The sequence below is a fragment of the Salvelinus alpinus genome, chromosome 2 (assembly GCF_045679555.1).
Source record: "Salvelinus alpinus chromosome 2, SLU_Salpinus.1, whole genome shotgun sequence".
In the NCBI taxonomy this organism is placed as follows: domain Eukaryota; kingdom Metazoa; phylum Chordata; class Actinopteri; order Salmoniformes; family Salmonidae; genus Salvelinus; species Salvelinus alpinus.
This window is the reverse complement of record NC_092087.1, coordinates 92,401,843-92,419,228: the sequence shown is the minus strand read 5'-3', so window position 1 is coordinate 92,419,228 and position 17,386 is coordinate 92,401,843. Positions and strand designations below refer to the sequence as shown.

At 41.7% G+C, this 17,386-nt stretch overlaps 1 protein-coding gene across 1 annotated transcript; it reads right to left on the bottom strand.

Moving 5' to 3' along the window:
* Nucleotides 1–821: 821 nt before the first annotated feature.
* On the bottom strand, nt 822–13,991 carry LOC139568256 (GTPase IMAP family member 9-like). The gene is made up of 3 exons (XM_071390008.1): nt 13,437–13,991; nt 13,252–13,290; nt 822–1,855 (listed from the first exon to the last, which is right to left on the bottom strand). Exons 1-3 carry the CDS (start codon nt 13,480–13,482, stop codon nt 954–956), a joined length of 987 nt encoding a protein of 328 aa, XP_071246109.1. The 5' UTR covers nt 13,483–13,991; the 3' UTR covers nt 822–953.
* Between the last annotated feature and the right edge of the window lie 3,395 nt (nt 13,992–17,386).

Genomic DNA, 17,386 nt, shown 5'->3' with positions numbered 1-17,386 from the left:
GCATGAAATTGAAAAAAAAAACTTTTCCTTAAACAAGCTCTAAATCGTGTTTAATGCACTCTGTTAGTGAAATTTTTTGCAGTACTGCTTAAACTAGAGGATAGGAACCAATTTCAGCGAGTTTCAAGCATGAAATTGAAAAAAAACACTTTTCCTTAAACAAGCTCTAAATCGTGTTTAAGATATAAAAACATATATATATTTAAAAATTATTGGATGAAACATTGAATCTGGCATTACTGCTATTAGCCAATAGAAACACATTGAATACCAGATTCACTTCATGGAACAACAGATAGTCCCCCAAAAATGTTTAAGGAAGCTATTTCTGAAGTGTCTGTCCTTTATCTGAGAGATATAAGTTCAGGACCCAATTCCCCCACCCCCAAAAATGTACATGCACTAAATCTCCATTTAAACTTCTATTTGTTTTTAAAACTGGTACCGGGGACCTTCAGATTAGTCTTGTGAGGCTTGGGAAAAACAGAGAACACCAACGTGTTCATGAGAGTCTCACCTTTCCACAGAGGGGTCATATTAGTGTGTATCTCAAACCGTACAGACAGAAGTTGCAGAAGAGGCTGTACCAACTTCAGACCTGTGTTGTGGGCGTCCTAGGGCAAATGGAGAACACCATTGTGTTCGTGAGAGGAGGCCATACCGTTCGGATGCTACAGACGTTTCAGTGAGAAGACTGAATTTCAGGATGTCTCATGGACTGACAAACACCGCTCTAGCTCTGCCACCTTTCACCGCAGAAGTGGTAGGGCGATATTGGCGGATGCGGTGGATTGAGACATGCAGCCTATGCAAAATAACACGTATCTCTAGGTTAAACAGACATATTTTGAATGGGGATTATTTTATTCTGTTCATTATATTGACTCTTAATTAACTTCCTGCTCCTGCTCTTTCCTCCTCCTCTCCCTCTCCTAATGTTGTCTTTTTACCTGCTACTGCCTTTTCCTGCTCAGTTTTCTCGTCTCCACTTCCATCTCCCCTCTCTCCTCCAATCTCTTATTCATAACATGTGTTATTCCTCCTCCTATAGCTGCTACTATAGCTGTTGCTGCTCCTACCCCTATCACTGGCACTGCAACGGCAGGGATTGCAAGAAGACCTAGTCCTACTCCTGTAGTTGTGCAGCCAACTCCTATAACTCCTATAGCTGCTTGTTTACCCAACTTTAACAACTGTCTGTTCCTGATTTCTTTCTGAGCCTTCGCATACATCTCATTGGTGTAGTGTTTTCCTCCATTCTTCTCCACCATCTCCTCTATCTTCCTCAGCAGCTCTCTGACCTGGGTACGGTCTCTCTGCTCTTTATTGTTAAAGACATGATATCTGCCTCCACAGCTGTTGACCAGTTTCTGAAGCTCCTGACACTCTTTCAGAAACTCCTCTACTGGTTTTCCCTCCAGCTGATCTGCACCAGTGAATAATACTATAGTGAAGTCTGAGGCCCCTTTTCCAAAGTTCTCCTGGATGTACTTCACTGCTTTTCTTTGCTCCTCTGTGTATTTATCCAGTCTGATCACCAGCAGGAACACATGGGGTCCTGGGACTGACATCTTGATGCAGCTCTCTATTTCCTTTCTCTCTTTTCCCCCTTTCTTGTTCATCAATTTTATAAGGACATGGGATTCTTTCAATAATATGTCACAGATTCCTGGACTGTCAACCACCTCAATATTCTTCCCATACACCTCTCCACTCTGTTTCTCACTCTTTGTAGTTACAGGCACTGGAGAAGCCTCCACTTTAAACACCCTTGTCCCCAAGATGGTGTTTCCTGTTGCACTTTTCCCTGCTCCAGACTTCCCAACCAAAACTATCTTCAGATCAGCAGGTAATTCTGTTGAAACACAAAATATAGTATGTAACTGAATCATTATCAATGACACAAGTGGTTAACTTATGTTCACTGTCACTGACCATATTCAGAGCATATTCATTGTAAGGTTAAAGGGCAATTCCACCACTTTGTCTCCACCCATGGGGAGGCAGCGTAGCCTAGTGGTTAGAGCGTTGGACTAGTAACCGAAAGGTTTCAAGATCAAATCCCTGAGCTGACAAGGTACAAATCTGTCGTTCTTCCCCTGAACAAGGCAGTTAACCCACAGCCTAGGCTGTCATTGAAAATAGGAATTTGTTCTTATTAACTGACTTGCCTAGTTAAATAAAGGTAAAATGAAAAACATCTTGTGAATATATGTTGCATACATGTTGAAATATACAAACATTTTCATATATGTGACACATATTTCTGGCTTATTGTCACGTCTGCTCCTCCCCTCCGGCGTACAATGTCACCAGAGTACCAACCACCGGTCCTAGGATTCATCATTACGCACACCTGTTAATCATTATGATTCACACCTGGACTCCATTACCTTCATTATCTCCTCCCCTTTATATGTCACTCTCCCGTGTTCACTCACCAGTTGGTATTGTTTTTGTGCATCGGCAGTCTGCCTTATGTTAGTGTCGTGTTCTTGGTTTTGTTGTTTTATTAAAACGTTTCACCTGCACCTGCTTCTGACTCACCGCTTCATCATTATAGAATATCAACTCAAAATATGGAAGCAGCAGGACAACCGGACATCTCCCAGACGATCGATGAACAAGGTGACCTTCTTCGCCATCACCATGATCAGCTGGCTCAACTGGGGACGGCCATGAAAGATGTTCTCCGCAGTCTACAACGTCTCAACAGCGGAGGATAATCTAGAGCCTGTCTACCCAACGAGCCTGTCAACACACCAGCCCATCCAGCAACCCGCTCAGGTCAGAGATGCCTGTCTATCCCTCCCGGAGAAATATGACGGGACACCATCCAAATGCCATGGCTTCCTCCTTCAGTGCTCCCTCTTTTTCGCACATCAGATGGGAGCCCCCACCACTGATAGGTCTAAGGTTGCAATGATTATTTCTCTGCTGAATGGCCGGGCATTGGAATGGGCTACGGCCATCTGGGAGAGAGGAGAAGAGGAGTTTGAGTCTTATGAGGGGTTCATGGCTCTGTTTAAATGTATTTTCGATCACCAGGCAGAGGGCAGAGAGGAAGGTGAGTGTCTTCTTCAACTCCAGCAGGGGAAACAGACGGCCGCTGAGAATGCGCTCACCTTCCGGACAGTAGCAGCTTCCAGTGGATAGAATGAGCCGGCGTTCAGCATGTTATTTGGAAGAGGTCTGTGCGAGGAGTTCAAGACGGAACTGGCCTGCTGAGATGACAACCTCTACCTGGACGCACTCATTACGATGGGTATCCGTCTGGATAACCTCCTCCGGGAGCGTCGGCATCTTCATCACCTCTCCCTCCTTGGCGAGTGGTCGGGATCAGAGCCTGAACCCATGGAGGTTCACATGCCTTCCCGCAGCGGAACGACACAGACGGACACAGCTGGGGCTCTGTCTGTACTGTAGCCAGGGAGGACTCAAGCGCCAGAGGTGTCCTTTACTTCAGAATCCGCGATCCAATTGAGCAGAGGGACGGTCACGTGATGTTACGTCCCTTGCACCAGGAATGAGTATTCCATCTACTGCTCTTCCTTCAGACTTTTTGTAGTACCCATCACCCTGGCTGACTGTCCCTCCTGCCCTGTGTCTACAGCTTTAGTGGATTCCGGCGCCGTGGAACTTTATGGATCAGACCCTTGCCTCTTCTCTCAATATTACTACCTACCCGCTCTCCTCTCCTTTTCCGGTTCAAAGTCTCGACTGTCGGCCTCTAGGATCCGGAACCATCACACACATCACCCAACTACTCACCCTCACCGTGGAGCCCAATCACCAGGAAAACATCCCCTTCTCCATCAACAGTGCACCAGTTTACAAGATCATCCTCGGCCTACCTTGGTTTCTGTGCCATAACCCCACCATCTCATTGTCGAGGATGAGAATAACCGACTGGTCACCTGAATTCCGGACAACCTGCTTCCCTGTCCCCTGTGGTTCCACGTTGGTTGATTGTCCTGTGGTTGCCCTCCAGCCCAACATCCCAGAGGAATATCAGGAACTAAGGGAGGTATCCTCCAAGACCCACGCTACCTGTCTCCCTCCTCATCGCCGCTGGGACTGTGCCAATGACCTGTTTTCTGGTGCTACACCTCCACGCAGATGCATCTACCCTCTGTCGGTGGCTGAGACCCAGGCCATGGAGGACTACATTCAAGAGACGGTCCAATAGGATTTAATCCGCAGGTCCACGTCCCCTGCGTCAGCTGGTTTCTTCTTCGTGAACAGGTTCCCATGTCTCGACCGGGGAGGTCTCAGCCGGCTCATCAGGCTCTCATGCCTCAGCCGGTTCGTAAGGCTTCTGCGCCTCAGCAGAGGTGACCGGTCCGCTCCGGATCCCCGGGATCATCACTTTGGTTGGCGTCCTGCAGCTGGAGTCGAACGTGCCGGGGAGGGGGTACCGTCATGTATGTGCTCTCTCCGGGGCCCTAGGTCGCCATGCTCCCGCGTCTCACCAGGCTGCTTGTTATAGTGCACACCTCTCCGACTCACCTGGACTCCATCACCTCCTTGATTACCTGCCCTATATATGTCACTCCCCTTGGTTCCTTTCCCAGGCGTCAATGTTTCTGTTTCAGTTTCCTGTCTGTACGTTGTTCGTGTTTCTTGTTTTGTTAATTTGTTTATTCAATTATGCACTCCCTGAACTTGCTTCCCGACTCCCAGCGCACACGTTACACTTATATACACATATGTACATATCAGTGGTGGTCGGTGACATTTAAGATGAGGGAGGACGATTATTTTTTGATGAACATGGCCTTATTTGTATTACAGCATATTGGATGACTCTCATTCATATTCCATTCACCCAGCTCAATGTAACAGTGATAGGTTTAGGCTACTACATGATACTAACATTTTCAAAAATACCTATCATGAGGTTGCTACAACCTAGCCTATGATTGACAGTTTTCAACAGGTGCACAGGTCGAGAGAAAAATGAGAGTAATCAAGGTGAGAGACAGTGATACATTCAATACCGCCTTGCCCACTCTTGCCTGAGTCTAGCTGATCTAGGTTGTAATCATTAGTCCAACAGTTTGAAATTAGAGTTTCTATTGGACAAATTCCGATGTGTTTGTCCCCGTTCCATTTAAGAAATGTTTTTAAACAGAATCGGCCAATGGCTACTGTAGACCTTCATTGCAAAACAGTGTGTTTTAAACAATTATTGGATGGTATGTGAATATATTTAGTATAGTTTTATCTAAAAAGGAAAACTGCTTAAATGTTTTACAATTTTTATTTTTATGAAATTCACTGAGAAGGATGGTTCCCCCCTTCCTCCTCTGAAGAGCCTCCACTGGTGCTTATATGTATAATACTTATATGGCTGTCACGCCCTGGCCTTAGTTATCTTTGTTTTCTTTATTATTTTAGTTAGGTCAGGGTGTGACATGGGGGATGTTTGTGTGTTTTTGTCTAGTCGAGGGTGTATGTATTGTCTAGGGGTTTTGGTAGAGTTTATGGGGTTGTGTTCAGTGTAGGTGTTTATGTAAGTCTATGGTTGCCTGAGTGGTTCTCAATCAGAGACAGCTGTCTATCGTTGTCTCTGATTGGGAGCCATATTTAAGGCAGCCATAGGCATTAGGCAGGTTGTGGGTAATTGTCTATGTCTAAACGTTAGTAGCTTGTGTCTGCACTTTCGTTTTGTAGCTTCACGGTCGTTTGTTGATTTTGTTAGTTTGTAAAAGTGTTTCGTTTCGTGTTCATCTTCTCTCAATAAGAAGGAAGATGTATTCGTATCACGCTGCGCCTTGGTCTCCTCACTACGACAGTCGTGACAATGGCAATATATGTAAATGACTTATATGTTTTATTTAGGCATATATGGTGGAGACTGTATATGTTATTAAAATAGATGATCATATATTTTAAAATGTATGTCACATTTAGAGGTGGGTTTTAAATATATTATATCTTTTAAAATATATGTCACGTTTTTTTATATATATGACCATATATTACTTTTCCATATGGGATTGAAAGCGCGAACCACTGCTTTTAACCAGGGCAAGGTGACCGGAAGCATGACCGAATACAAACAGTGTAGCTATTCTCTCCGCAAGGCAATCAAACAGGCTAAGTCTCAGTACAGAGACAAAATCGAGTCGAAATTCAACAGCTCAGACACAAGAGGTATGTGGCAGGGTCTACAGTCAATCACGGATTACAAAAAGAAAACCAGCCCCGTCGAGGACCAGGATGTCTTGCTCCCAGACAGGCTAAACAACTTTTTTGCCCGCTTTGAGGACAATACAGTGCCACTGACACGGCCCCCTACCAAAACCTGCGGGCTCTCCTTCACTGCAGCCGAGGTGAGTAAAACATTTAAACGTGTTAACCCTCGCAAGGCTGCAGGCCCAGACGGCATTCCCAGCCGCGTCCTCAGAGCATGCGCAGACCAGCTGGCTGGTGTGTTTACGGACATATTCAATCAATCCTTATCCCAGTCTGCTGTTCCCACATGCTTCAAGAGGGCCACCATTGTTCCTGTTCCCAAGAAAGCTAAGGTAACTGAGCTAAACGACTACCGCCCCGTAGCACTCACTTCCGTCATCATGAAGTGCTTTGAGAGACTAGTCAAGGACCATATCACCTCCACCCTACCGGACACCCTAGACCCACTCCAATTTGCTTACCGACCCAATAGGTCCACAGACGACGCAATCGCAACCACACTGCACACTGCCCTAACCCATCTGGACAAGAGGAATACCCATGTGAGAATGCTGTTCATCGATTACAGCTCAGCATTTAACACCATAGTACCCTCCAAACTCGTCATCAAGCTCGAGACCCTGGGTCTCGACCCCGCCCTGTGCAACTGGGTCCTGGACTTCCTGACGGGCCGCCCCCAGGTGGTGAGGGTAGGTAACAACATCTCCACCCCGCTGATCCTCAACACTGGGGCCCCACAAGGGTGCGTTCTGAGCCCTCTCCTGTACTCCCTGTTCACCCACGACTGCGTGGCCATGCACGCCTCCAACTCAATCATCAAGTTTGCGGATGACACTACAGTGGTAGGCTTGATCACCAACAACGACGAGACGGCCTACAGGGAGGAGGTGAGGGCCCTCGGAGTGTGGTGTCAGGAAAATAACCTCATACTCAACGTCAACAAAACAAAGGAGATGATTGTGGACTTCAGGAAACAGCAGAGGGAGCACCCCCCTATCCACATCGACGGGTCAGTAGTGGAGAAGGTGGAAAGTTTTAAGTTCCTCGGTGTACACATCACAGACAAACTGAATTGGTCCACCCACACAGACAGCGTTGTGAAGAAGGCGCAGCAGCGCCTCTTCAACCTCAGGAGGCTGAAGAAATTCGGCTTGTCACCAAAAGCACTCACAAACTTCTACAGATGCACAATCGAGAGCATCCTGTCGGGCTGTATCACCGCCTGGTACGGCAACTGCTCCGCCCACAACCGTAAGGCTCTCCAGAGGGTAGTGAGGTCTGCAGAACGCATCACCAGGGGCAAACTACCTGCCCTCCAGGACACCTACACCACCCGATGTCACAGGAAGGCCATAAAGATCATCAAGGACAACAACCACCCAAGCCACTGCCTGTTCACCCCGCTATCATCCAGAAGGCGAGGTCAGTACAGGTGCATCAAAGCAGGGACCGAGAGACTGAAAAACAGCTTCTATCTCAAGGCCATCAGACTGTTAAACAGCCACCACTAACATTTAGCGGCCGCTGCCAACATACTGACTCAACTCCAGCCACTTTAAAAATGGGAATTGATGGAAATTATGTAAAAATGTACCACTAGCCACTTTAAGCAATGCCACTTAATACTATGTTTACATACCCTACATTACCCATCTCATATGTATATATACTGTACTCTATATCATCTACTGCATCTTGCCATCTTTATGCAATACATGTACCACTAGCCACTTTAAACTATGCCACTTTATGTTTACATACCCTACAGTACTCATCTCATACGTATATACCGTACTCTATACCATCTACTGCATCTGCCATGCCGTTCTGTACCACCACTCATTCATATATCTTTATGTACATATTCTTTATCCCTTTACACTTGTGTGTGTGTGTAAGGTAGTAGTGTGGAATTGTTAGGTTAGATTACTGTTGGTTATTACTGCATTGTCGGAACTAGAAGCACAAGCATTTCGCTACACTCGCATTAACATCTGCTAACCATGTGTATGTGACTAATAAAATTTGATTTGATTTGATTTTATTTGATTGTAGCGGCAGCAGCAGCCTATCAAGAGAAGAGTTTATTCAGGGTGTGGCTTTAAGTTTGTTATTTTAACCACCTGTCTGACTGAATGTCATTCAAGTTAATCTAGTATGTTGTATTTACCATGCAGAATTTTAATGCACCATGCACTGTCCACACGGAATCTGTAATGATACTAGCATAAGTTCATGTGATACTTAAAGTTTTATGTAAAAATCAATTTGGAATCATTATTACATGTCAATGAAACATGGAATTGATGGAATTGCTCTTATGCCAGTTGAAATAATTGAAGGAAGGTAGTTCCAAAGTGAAAAATATACTTGTGACAAGATAACAAAAATGGCTGTATTTACAGGAAATATTTATTTGTATTTGTTATTCTTTAGATTTAACCAAAATGAGGAAATTAAGTTGAGTGTTGAAAGAAATAGGTTGCTCCTACTGGAAAAATAGGTTTGGTAATAATCAAATGAAACAGTTGGAATTATTGGTTATCAGGCATCATTGTATTGTCTGTGAGTTTAACAGAACTGATATTGCAAGCAAAAACCTGAGGAAAATCCAATCAGGAAGTGCCTCTTTTTTTGAAACCTCTCTGTTCTTATGCATCCCTATCACCCATTTAAAGGCATATCAACCATATTCCTTTTTCTGTGGCTTCCCTAAGGTGTCAATAGCATTTAGACATAGTTTAAGGCTTTTATTTTGAAAAATGAGCGAGAACGATCACATTGCGTAAGTGGATAGGTGGCGGCTCTCAGAGTGAGTTTTGCGCAACAGAGAAAGGCGGCCATTGTTTCTCCTGGTCCTAATGAAAAACCAACACTCCCGGTTGATATATTATCGAATAGATATTTGAAAAACAACCTGAGGATTGATTATAAAAAACGTTTGACATGTTTCTGTGGACATTATGGATATTATCTGGAATTTTCGTCTGCGTCGTCGTGACCGCTCTTTCCTGTGGATTTCTGAGCATAACGAACGTAGGTATTTGGATATAAAAATAATCTTTATGGAACAAAAGGAACATTTGTTGTCTAACTGGGAGTCTCGTGAGTGAAAACATCCGAAGATCATCAAAGGTAAACAATTAATTTGATTGCTTTTCTGATTTTCGTGACCAAGTTACCTGATGCTAAGTGTACTTAATGTTTTGTCGAGCGATCGATAAACTTACACAAACGCTTGTATTGCTTTCACTGTAAAGCATAATTTCACAATCTGAGACGACAGGTGGATTAACAAAAGGCTAAGCTGTGTTTTGCAATATTGCACTTGTGATTTCATGAATATGAATATTTTTTAGTAATATTATTTGACTGTGGCGCTATGCTATTCAGCGTTGCTGATGACAATTATCCCGATACCGGGATGGGTGGTTCAGCAGGTATATTTCACTGGTCATCCCCAAAGCCAACTCTTCCTTTGGCCGCCTTTCCTTCCAGCTCTCTGCTGCCAATGACTGGAACGAATTGCAAAAATCACTGAAGCTGGAGTCTTATATCTCCCTCACTAACTTTAAGCATCAGCTGTCAGAGCAGTTTACCGATCATTGCACCTGTACACAGCCCATCTGTAAATAGCCCACCCAACTACCTCATCCCCATATTGTTATACATTTTTTTACTCCTTTGCACCACAGTATCTCTACTTGCACATTCATCTTCTGCATATCTATCACTCCAGTGTTAATTGATAAATTGTAATTATTTCGCCACTGTGGCCTATTTATTGCCTTACCTCCCTAATCTGACCACATTTGCACACACTGTATATAGATGTTTCTATTGTGTTATTGACTGTACATTTGTTCATGTGTAACTTTGTGTTGTTTGTGTCGAACTGCTTTGCTTTATCTTGCCGAGGTCACAGTTGTAAATGAGAACTTGTTCTCAACTGGCCTCAATAAAGGTGAATTAAAATAGAAACATAGTTCACACCCCAGATTTTGACAGTCGCAACAGTCCCATTAGTTTTCATTGCAGCCTTGTTTGAATGTCGCGGTTGTGCAAATTTGTACGGGGTTAGTCACCATTAGCTGGCTATGACTTTCCAACACAACACTGGAACTCTTCCAAGTCAAGGTAAGAGTTTGGTTTTATTAATATATTGCCACCGGGGCCCGACGTTGTAACTGCTTACTGACTGTACACTGACTGTACAATTACTGCATGATTGTAGCATGTTTACTAACGCGTTAGTTCTATTAGCTAAGCTGACTACAACCTTACTTTAGTTAATATGGTGACAACGATGTAGGCTGTGTGTAGCTGTTTGGGCTGGATTTTTTTTCTTCATCTGGTCACATACAGCTGATTTGCTGTCCATTGAAGTCCACATGTGAAGGGAATAGGTGAGAGAAGGAGAGCGCATAGGACGTGGCTGCCATGAAAGTGAACTGTATTTACGCGTGATCAGGGGTGAATTCATTGCACCGATTCTGTTGAAAAAACGTTTCTTAAATGGAAGCAAACGGAAACAAAATGTGTGTGTCACTGTCTGTCACCTCAAATGTATCTCTCAACCCGTTGTAAACTACTTGTTAGGGCTAGGGTCCTTTTTCTCAATTTCCACCTGACTGACGTGCCCAAAGTAAACTGCCTGTTCCTCAGGCCCTGAAGCCAGGATATGCATATAATTGGTACCATTGGAAGGAAGACACTTTGAAGTTTGTAGAAATGTTACAATAATGTAGGAGACTATAACACACTTGATATGGTAGGAGAAAATCCAAAGAAAAACCAACCAGAATCTTTTTTTTTTGAGAGCACATGCTCTTACAATGGAAAGTATTCGGGCATTCTGAAATCTAGCTCTCAGGATGCAATTCCTATGGCTTCCCCTGGGTGTCAGCACTCAATGTTCAAGGTATCTGGCTTGTTTCTTCCAAAACGAGGAAGAATAACACAGACTTGGAAATTTGTGTATGCGCACGAGGAGGAGGGCATGCACCTGCTAATATCGTTTTCCTATTGAACATATTTCTTTACGTATTAAATATTATAGTTTAATTACATTTTCGGGTATCTGAGGATTAAATAGAAACGTAGTTTGACTTGTTGAAACAAAGTTTAGGGGAAGATTTTCGGATTCCTATCTTGGCATGTTGAACAAGTGGATTACTCAAATCGATGGCGCCAACTAAACAGACGCTTTTGGGTAATAAAGAAGGATTTTATCTAACAAAACAACACTACATGTTATAGCTGGGACCTTTTGGATGACAAATCAGAGGAAGATTTTCAAAAAGTAAGTGAATATTTAATCGCTATTTGTGAATTTATGAAACATGTGCCGGTGGAAAAATATTTAGATCTGGGGCGCCGTCCTCAAACAATCACATGGTATGCTTTCGCTGTAACTGTAAATCAGACAGTGCAGTTAGATTAACAAGAATTTAAGCTTTTAACGGATATAAGACACTTGTATGTTCCTAAATGTTTAATATCCATAATTTGTATGATTTTGATTTTGTTTGAATTGCGCGCCCTCCTGTTTCCCCCGGAAGTTGTCCCGCTAGCGGGACACCAATCCTTTTAATTCATAGGCTAGATTGTAGCAACCTCATGATGGCTATAGGGAAAATGATCATGTAGTAGCCTAAACCTATTGCTGTTACATTGAACTGGGTGTATGGAATATGAATGACAATATGAATGACCACTGTAATAGAAATAAGGTCATGCTCATAAAAAACGCCACTGACCACCACTGGTAGAGAGAGGGAACGATTATGAGGTTGAAAATTGGTGTAATTTCACTGCAATTGTTTTATTCTATTGTCCAGCTTGTATCATACCTGCCTTGCTGGCATTCTTGGGTGGAATGTGATTGGGTGAAGCAGGACCAATGGGTGAGGATATTTCACCAAGGTATAATTCATAATTAGAACCTGTAGTGGAAATTGATAAGACTGTAATGAAAATGTGTCGAACACAAGGCCAACAGGCCAAATCCTGCCCATTGCACATTTCTGTCCAGACCGGGTTGTCAATTCATTTTGTCCAGCTACCATATTGCCCGCGATGCGCTACACTGCAAGTCATAGGAAAAACTGCCAACGTGCTCACGTCAAAAGACAGTGACATTGCCACCCACAAACCACTCCTCTCAGACACACCCACTCATGAACCAGTCAATGTGCTGTATCATACCATCACTAATGCCACTGACCAAATCTTCTACCAACCCCAAAGTTTAATTGTGTTGTAGGCTAAATGCTGATGGCAAGTTTCGGTTCCTACTATTCATTGCCGTAGCCTACAGAAAATGTCATCTTGGTGGTCAAAAAGTTATAAGATAGAGGACACACAAGCGAGTATACATTTGTCAACAATTAAGTAATCTACTTCATGAAATTTCAGCCTGATGCGCTTGCATTGGTGAAATCAACTTTAATTGCGCTTCTTTTATGTGTCCCGTTTACAGCGTACAGCGGAGGGATAGTGTACAGGCACTTGATACAGTCCTAGCTAGGCTAAATATTGCTGTCTGGAGTCGCTTTCTAAAGCTTGACAATGAATAACAATAAAACGAAACCTGCAACAAAACACCACACAAAGGAGAAACATTTAGGCCTATTACAGTAACAGAGCTATAGCCTATGTGGCTACTCAACTACAATACATTTTGAGTGCACCATTCAGCAATGCTGCATTCAACCACACTGGTGATTCATGCAGTCTAAAACAATTAAACGTGTTTTAAGTTTAAATGTTACCACAACCTATAGCTATGTTTTTGTTGTTTGGAGTTAATATACTTTTTGATTAGGGTCGCAGCATATTTAAAAAAAAAATAATTAAACAACAATATTTGTAAAAACAAATCTATGTCTGGCCCTCAAATTCATTGTGTTTTTTCAATATGGCTTATGCGCTGATTGAGTTTGACACACCTATAATGCATGATAGAAATACAACCATTATTATTTGAAAACAAACGTATTAATTATCAGTTTTTTTTTTTTAAACATATAGTAATCAAGCCATACTTACCAGAATCTAATGTAATATCTTCCTCCTGGAGTAAAAGGTCTGTAGTAGACATACAAATAAAGAGACTCATGTCTACTTGCATATCAGGCTCAGAGTGACGTTCTGTATAGTTTAATTTAAGCAAACTTTTCAAAATGTTTTTGGAAATCATATTATATAATAAATACAAAACAATGTGTACTCACTATACTCAGAATCATCTGCCATGCTTGTTTTTTGTGTACCGAACATTTGTGTTCCGTAGATTATCCCAGGAAAGGTAATTCAGTTCTCTTGTCTGCCTCACGGATGTCCAGGTGAAGTTGACTCAGGCTAAATGCTTCACTCTCTTGTCTTTAAAAGTGGGTTTCTGCGAACAGGGAAAATACACGGCTTTATAACTTCCTGGATTTGCCTACAGGTGTGGCCTGAAGTACATTCTACATTGTAGTTGGTGTTGATGGAATAACATCACCTAGACTCACAGTCCTCCTCAGGAGGTGCATTTCCAGTAAATGGTGTGGCAATGTAGCCTGTGTACACAGATTCTATTTCTATGTGTGTACCAGTCAGTGTAGATTAAAAAAAAACAGTTGTTTGCAACTGGACACCAATGCAATCTGTTGAACAAAAAAACATTGAGTTTAGGAAACTCTGTTATAGAGCAGCACACTAGACAGGTGGCAAGTTACAACAGGGAGACAACATCCCAGCAAAGAAGCAGAGAAAATGTCCAACAGGCCTTCTCTGAGCAGGCCCTTATATACTAACAAGAAAATAATGCTGTTAGAGTTATAAAAACAATAGATCTGGAAACTGGTAGGAAGTCCAAATAAGGCAGTAACCTTCATCCTTGTTACAGAGTTATAAAACATCAGCTGTTCCAGTTTTATAAACATAATCTGTTATAACGTTATAAACATCAGCTGTTACAGAGTTATAAACATCAGCTGTTACAGAGTTATAAACATAATCTGTTATAACGTTATAAACATCAGATGTTACAGAGTTATAAACATATTCTGCTATAACGTTATAAACATCAGCTGTTACAAAGTTATAAACATCAGCTGTTACAGAGTTATAAACATCAGCTGTTACAGAGTTATAAACATCAGCTGTTACAAAGTTATAAACATCAGCTGTTACAGAGTTATAAACATCAGCTGTTACAGAGTTACAAACATCAGCTGTTACAGAGTTATAAACATCAGCTGTTACAGAGTTATTAACATCAGTTGTTACAGAGTTATAAACATCAGCTGTTACAGAGTTATAAACATCAGATGTTACAGTTAAAGACATCAGCTGTTACAGAGTTATAAACATCAGCTGTTACAGAGTTATAAACATCAGCTGTTACAGAGTTATAAACATCAGTTGTTACAAAGTTATTAACATCAGCTGTTACAAAGTTATATAACAGTATTAACACAGTCACAGTTGTCAAAGCATCATTAGTAATCAATTACACCAAACAGCAGTAGTAAAATAATCAGATCATTATTGTCCACAGAATGTCATCAATATAATACAACAGTGAATAATTGCTGTGTCCTTGGTCGTTGAACATGGACCTTCAGTAACTTGCTCAGGTGTCAATCACTACATCAACAGATATGAGAACAATCCATAACATTCCGCATCAAGTCTAGTGACCATCAAACTGCTCTTTGAATGTCACATAGAACACTGCATATAATGTTTATAACAGAAACTCTATATATGCTATACATTGTGTTGATCACTCTACACTAAATATTAACTTCAGTGATAAAAACTATTTCCATTGGGGTTGTGTTGCAGGAGGTACATGTATAGTTCGTCCCAATTGGCACCCTATTCACTTCATAGTGGACTAGGACCCTGGTCAAAAGTAGTGCACTATAAGGGGAATAGGTTGCCATTGGTGATGTGTCTGTATGTACAGAGCTCTTTCAGACCAATCTTCTTAGATACTTATCTTATCTTTTACCACAGCTGCATGAATGTCTGAAATTTTTGAAGCCATCAACATGTCTGAGCGTGAATCCTAACAGAGAAAGAGAAACATTAGACAGACTAAAAACACAAATTATTCAGGGGCTATTTCGGGTCAGGCTCACTGTAGTAGTAGTAGAGAACAAGACTATGGCCTGGATTCAATTCAAGGTGTGTTATAGAGTAGGGTTGGTGATGAGCTTGATGATGAGTTGGGGGGTGCAATAAGACGTTTTGGGAAACCCTGCAGACAGAGCAGTGCACTAGACAGATGACAATGCACCTCTTATAGTCAAGTCTGGTTTATTACAAGTTACAACAGGAGACCCCAGCACAGAAGCAGGTAAAAAGTTCCAACAGCCTTCTCTGAGCAGGCCCTTATATCCATCACCTGCTACATAGTTTTCAAATCATCAGCTTTTACATGGTTACAAACATCAGCTGTTACAGAGTTATAAACATCAGCTGTTACAGAGTTATAAACATCAGCTGTTACAGAGTTATAAACATCAGCTGTTACAGAGTTATAAACATCAGTTGTTACAGAGTTATAAACATCAGCTGTTACAGAGTTATAAACATCAGTTGTTACAAAGTTATAGACATCAGTTGTTACAAAGTTATTAACATCAGCTGTTACAAAGTTATATAACAGTATTAACACAGTCACAGTTGTCAAAGCATCATTAGTAATCAATTACACCAAACAGCAGTAGTAAAATAATCAGATCATTATTGTCCACAGAATGTCATCAATATAATACAACAGTGAATAATTGCTGTGTCCTTGGTCGTTGAACATGGACCTTCAGTAACTTGCTCAGGTGTCAATCAATACATCAACAGATATGAGAACAATCCATAACATTCCGCATCAAGTCTAGTGACCATCAAACTGCTCTTTGAATGTCACATAGAACACTGCAAATAATGTTTATAACAGAAACTCTGAATATGCTAAACATTGTGTTGATCACTCTACACTAAATATTAACTTCAGTGATAAAAATAATTTCCATTGGGGTTGTGTTGCAGGAGGTACATGTATAGTTCGTCCCAATTGGCACCCTATTCACTTCATAGTGGACTAGGGCCCTGGTCAAAAGTAGTGCACTATAAGGGGAATAGGTTGCCATTGGTGATGTGTCTGTATGTACAGAGCTCTTTCAGACCAATCTTCTTAGATACTTATCTTATTTTTTATCACAGCTGCATGAATGTCTGCTATTTTTGACGCCATCAACATGTCTGAGCGTGAATCATAACAGAGAAAGAGAAACTGTAGACAGACTAAAAACACAAATTATTCAGGGGCTATTTCAGGTCAGGTTCACTGTAGTAGTAGTAGAGAACAAGACTATGGCCTGGATTCAATTCAAGGTGTGTTATAGAGTAGGGTTGGTGATGAGCTTGATGATGAGTTGGGGGGTGCAGGAGAAGTTTTAGGAAACCCTGCATACAGAGCAGTGCACTAGACAGACAACAATGCACCTCTTATAGTCAAGTTTGGTTTATTACAACAGGAGACAACATCCCAGCACAGAAGCAGGTAAAAGTTCCAACAGGCCTTCTCTGAGCAGGCCCTTAAATCCTTCACCTACTACATACTTATCAGTCATCAGCTTTTACATGGTTATAAACCTCAGCTGTTACAGAGTTATAAACATCAGCTGTTACAGAGTTATAAACATCAGCTGTTACAGAGTTATAAACATCAGCTGTTACAGAGTTATAAACATCAGCTGTTAGAGAGTTATAAACATCATCTGTTACAGAGTTATAAACATCAGCTGTTATAAACATCAGCTGTTACAGAGTTATAAACATCAGCTGATACAGAGTTATAAACATCAGCTGTTACAGAGTTATAACCATTAGCTGGTACAGTGTTATATACTTGCTGTTACAGAGTTATATACCTGCTGTTAGAGAGTTATATACCTGCTGTTAGAGAGTTATAAACATCAGCTGTTACAGAGTTATAAACATCAGCTGTTACAGAGTTATAACCATTAGCTGGTACAGTGTTATATACCTGCTGTTACAGAGTTATATACCTGCTGTTAGAGAGTTATATACCTGCTGTTAGAGAGTTATATACCTGCTGTTACAGAGTTATATACCTGCTGTTACAGAGTTATAACCATTAGCTGTTACAGTGTTATACACCTGCTGT